At 45.8% G+C, this 5,339-nt stretch overlaps 1 protein-coding gene across 1 annotated transcript in view; it reads right to left on the bottom strand.

Annotated features, from left to right (window-relative positions):
- Positions 1-135: 135 nt before the first annotated feature.
- Positions 136-5,339, bottom strand: part of LOC116679410 (activating molecule in BECN1-regulated autophagy protein 1) — a gene marked incomplete at its 3' end in the record, with an annotated part of 6,937 nt that continues 1,733 nt past the window's right edge. Inside the window, 4 exon segments of the mRNA XM_032509059.1 lie at positions 136-308; positions 1,112-1,295; positions 1,410-1,468; positions 2,043-2,248. Coding sequence (XP_032364950.1) covers positions 136-308; positions 1,112-1,295; positions 1,410-1,468; positions 2,043-2,174 — 548 coding nt within the window.

Below are 5,339 nucleotides of genomic sequence, written 5' to 3'. Positions count from 1 at the left end.
ACAAGTAGAAATAAATTACATAGAAAAGCCAAAGTTGTGCCAATGCTAATGCTAGTGCTAATGCTAGTGCTAATGCTAGTGCTAATGCTAGTGCTAATGCTAGTGCTAACGCTAATGCGGCGTGGCCCAACCCACCGGACCCTCTCCGTGTCGCTGCCCGTCTTCACCACGGCGAAGGGCTCGGGCCGGCTCCAGTCCCAGAAGTGCAGCTCGTTGTTGGTGGCGATGAGGAGGAGTTGGGCGCTCGGGTGGAAGGCCAGGGACGCGATGGCCACGTTGCTCTCCGTGAACCAGCTCTCGCTGCCGCCCTGCAGGGACAACACGCCGCCACCAGGACCCCCATCAGGACAGAATCATCACATTATCACTACGGCAACGCTGGAGGACCAGGAGACATCGGGAGATAAATAACATCCCAGAGTCTGGTCTAGACCTGCTCTTTATGGAAAGACCTGGAGATAAATAACATCCCAGAGTCCTGGTCTAGACCACCTGCTCTTTATGGAAAGACCTGGAGATAAATACATCCCAGAGTCCTGGTCAGACCTGCTCTTAATGAAAGACCTGGGAGATAAATAACATCCCAGAGTCCTGGTCTAGCCTGCTCTTTATGAAAGACCTGGGAGATAACTAACATCCCAGAGTCCGGTCTAGACCTGCTCTTTATGAAAGACTGGGAGATAAATAAACATCCCAGAGTCTGGTCTAGACCTGTTCTTATGGAAAGACCTGGGAGATAAATACCACCCAGAGTCCGGTCTCGACCTGCTCTTTATGGAAAGACCTGGAGATAAATAGCATCCAGAGTCCGGTCTAGACCTGCTCTTCATGAAAGACTGGAATAAATAACATCCCAGAGTCCTGGTCTAGACCTGCTCTTTATGGAAAGACCTGGGAGATAAATAACATCCCAGAGTCCGGTCTAGACCTGCTCTTTATGAAAGACCTGGGAGATAAATAACATCCCAGAGTCCGGTCTAGACTGCTCTTATGAAAGACCTGGAGATAAATAACATCCCAGAGTCCGGTCCAGACCTGCTCTTTATGAAAGACCTGGGAAATAAATAACATCCAGTACTACTCCAGAGTACTACTTGAGAGTACTACTCACATGCAGGTCCCAGATGCGGACTTCCCCGTCCAGGCACCCGGAGGCCACCAGGCCGGGGATGGTGGGGTGAAAGGTCACGCACCAGGGGGTCCTACGGTGGCCCACCAGGGAATGGAGGCACTTCCCCGTCTTCACCTCCGTGATGTAGATGTTGTGGTTGACGTGGGTGGAGGCCATCAGGGTCCTGGGGAGAGTAACTATTTACTAAAGTAACTAAGGCCATCAGGGTCCTGGGGAGAGTAACTAGTTACTAAAGTAACTAGAGTAACTAGTAACTAGAGTAAGGAGCCGGTCCTACCTGTCGGGGCTGAAGGCCAGCAGGAACGTAGACCGGGGGCTGTCCGGCAGCTCCACTTTCTGTATGAAAACAACATTTATACTCTGGTTAGTGGTTAGTGTGTATATAGTGTGTGTATAGTGTATAGTGTGTGTAGTGTGTAGTGTGTGTATAGTGTGTAGTGTGTGTGTTACCTGACTCTGCCACTATATCCAGCGGACCTTCTCCTCCATAGTGTGTGTATAGTGTGTAGTGTGTGTGTTACCTGACTCTGCCACTATATCCAGCGGACCTTCTCCTCCATAGTGTGTGTAGTGTGTGTAGTGTATATAGTGTGTGTAGTGTGTGTAGTGTGTGTATAGTGTGTAGTGTGTGTGTTACCTGACTGCCACTATATCCAGCGGACCTTCTCCTCCATAGTGTGTGTAGTGTGTGTATAGTGTATAGTGTGTGTAGTGTGTGTGTGTTACCTGACTCTGCCACTTCATCCAGCGGACCTTCTCCTCCATAGTGTGTATATAGTGTGTGTATAGTGTGTAGTGTGTGTATAGTGTGTAGTGTGTGTGTTACCTGACTCTGCCACTTCATCCAGCGGACCTTCTCCTCCATAGTGTGTATATAGTGTGTGTAATGTGTGTGTAGTGTGTGTGTTACCTGACTCTGCCACTTCATCCAGCGGACCTTCTCCTCCACCAGCAGCTGCAGCAGCCTCTGGGAGCCCAGCGTTTGGGAGCCTCGCTCCCGGCTCGACAGGATCCGGACCGAGTTCCTCTGGCGGGACGCCATGCTGCTACCGGGGGCCTCGGCTGATTGGCTGCTCACTCCCACCGCGGCCACTCCGTCGCCATGCAGGGTCTAGGCTGGGGGTGGGGGGGGGGGGGACAGAGAGAGAGAGGAGACTCTTTGATAATGACTTTCTTCAAAAACACTGAGCTGTAGAGGGGAGAAACGTGCACGTGAACGCCTCACAGGGAAACAGTGTAGAGGGGTGAAACGTGCACGTGAACGCCTCACAGGGAAACAGTGTAGAGGGGTGAAACGTGCACGTGAACGCCTCACAGGGAACAGTGTAGAGGGGTGAACGTGCACGTGAACGCCTCACAGGGAAACAGTGTAGAGGGGTGAAACGTGCACGTGAACGCCTCACAGGGAAACAGTGTAGAGGGGTGAAACGTGCACGTGAACGCCTCACAGGGAAACAGTGTAGAGGGTGAAACGTGCACGTGAACGCCTCACAGGGAAACAGTGTAGAGGGGTGAAACGTGCACGTGAACGCCTCACAGGGAAACAGTGTAGAGGGGTGAAACGTGCACGTGAACGCCTCACAGGGAAACAGTGTAGAGGGGTGAAACGTGCACGTGAACGCCTCACAGGGAAACAGTGTAGAGGGGTGAAACGTGCACGTGAACGCCTCACAGGGAAACAGTGTAGAGGGGTGAAACGTGCACGTGAACGCCTCACAGGGAAACAGTGTAGAGGGGTGAAACGTGCACGTGAACGCCTCACAGGGAAACAGTGTAGAGGGGTGAAACGTGCACGTGAACGCCTCACAGGGAAACAGTGTAGAGGGGTGAAACGTGCACGTGAACGCCTCACAGGGAAACAGTGTAGAGGGGTGAAACGTGCACGTGAACGCCTCACAGGGAAACAGTGTAGAGGGGTGAAACGTGCACGTGAACGTCTCACAGGGAAACAGTGTAGAGGGGAGAAACGTGCACGTCTCACAGGGAAACAGTGTAGAGGGGTGAAACGTGCACGTGAACGCCTCACAGGGAAACAGTGTAGAGGGGTGAAACGTGCACGTGAACGCCTCACAGGGAAACAGTGTAGAGGGGTGAAACGTGCACGTGAACGCCTCACAGGGAAACAGTGTAGAGGGGTGAAACGTGCACGTGAACGCCTCACAGGGAAACAGTGTAGAGGGGTGAAACGTGCACGTGAACGCCTCACAGGGAAACAGTGTAGAGGGGTGAAACGTGCACGTGAACGCCTCACAGGGAAACAGTGTAGAGGGGTGAAACGTGCACGTGAACGCTCACAGGGAAACAGTGTAGAGGGGTGAAACGTGCACGTGAACGCCTCACAGGAAACAGTGTAGAGGGTGAAACGTGCACGTGAACGCCTCACAGGGAAACAGTGTAGAGGGGAGAAACGTGCACGTCTCACAGGGAAACAGTGTAGAGGGGTGAAACGTGCACGTGAACGCCTCACAGGGAAACAGTGTAGAGGGGTGAAACGTGCACGTGAACGCCTCACAGGGAAACAGTGTAGAGGGGTGAAACGTGCACGTGAACGTCTCACAGGGAAACAGTGTAGAGGGGAGAAACGTGCACGTCTCACAGGGAAACAGTGTAGAGGGGTGAAACGTGCACGTGAACGCCTCACAGGGAAACAGTGTAGAGGGGTGAAACGTGCACGTGAACGCCTCACAGGGAAACAGTGTAGAGGGGTGAAACGTGCACGTGAACGCCTCACAGGGAAACAGTGTAGAGGGGTGAAACGTGCACGTGAACGCCTCACAGGGAAACAGTGTAGAGGGGTGAAACGTGCACGTGAACGCCTCACAGGGAAACAGTGTAGAGGGGTGAAACGTGCACGTGAACGCCTCACAGGGAAACAGTGTAGAGGGGTGAAACGTGCACGTGAACGCCTCACAGGGAAACAGTGTAGAGGGGTGAAACGTGCACGTGCTGCAGGTGTATACGGGTTCAGACTAGAAGCATTCTTATTGGCCGAATCAGCCTCTTACATCACATGGACTGGGCTCATAACATCTACATCTTATAACTTATAACTTATATCTTATAACTTATATCTTATAACTTATATCTTATATCTTATAACTTATATCTTATATCTTATATCTTATATCTTATAACTTATATCTTATAACTTATATCTTATAACTTATAACTTATAACTTATATCTTATAACTTATATCTTATATCTTATATCTTATATCTTATAACTTATATCTTATATCTTATATCTTATATCTTATAACTTATAACTTATATCTTATATCTTATATCTTATAACTTATAACTTATCTTTAAATTATATCTTATATCTTATAACTTATATCTTATATCTATATCTTATATCTTATAACTTATAACTTATATCTTATATCTTATAACTTATATCTTATATCTTATAACTTATATCTTATATCTTATATCTTATAACTTATATCTTATATCTTATAACTTATATCTTATAACTTATAACTTATAACTTATCTTATCTTATATTATATCTTATAACTTATATCTTATATCTTATATCTTATAACTTATATCTTATATCTTATAACTTATATCTTATATCTTATAACTTATATCTTATAACTTATAACTTAAACTTATATCTTATAACTTATATCTTTATCTTAAACTATAACTTATAACTTATATCTTATATCTTATATCTTATAACTTATATCTTATATCTTATATCTTATATCCTATATCCTATAACTTATAACTTATATCTTATATCTTATCCCGTTACATAACGCTCTTATTCAGTCAGTTTATAGGTTATTATGTTTATATGTTGTAGTTTGTTATATTTAATATTTTATCATGATCTACCAGAGAATCTCATCACGGTCACTGCAGTTCTGGGAGTTTTATCACTTTATTCTCAGGCGTGTATGTATATATGTGATGTGTGTACTATGTGTGATATGTGTGTTAATGTGTGTATATGTGTGTTAATGTGTGTATATGTGTGTTAATGTGTGTATATGTGTGTTAATGTGTGTATATGTGTGTTAATGTGTGTATATGTGTGTTAATGTGTGTATATGTGTGTATATGTGTGTTAATGTGTGTATATGTGTGTTAATGTGTGTATATGTGTGTATATGTGTGTTAATGTGTGTTAATGTGTGTATATGTGTGTTAATGTGTGTATATGTGTGTATATGTGTGTATATGTGTGTA

Source organism: Etheostoma spectabile, unplaced genomic scaffold (genome assembly GCF_008692095.1).
Source record: "Etheostoma spectabile isolate EspeVRDwgs_2016 unplaced genomic scaffold, UIUC_Espe_1.0 scaffold00012186, whole genome shotgun sequence".
NCBI lineage: Eukaryota > Metazoa > Chordata > Actinopteri > Perciformes > Percidae > Etheostoma > Etheostoma spectabile.
The sequence above is the reverse complement of the archived record's forward strand: the minus strand, read 5'-3'. Positions and strand labels throughout refer to the sequence as shown.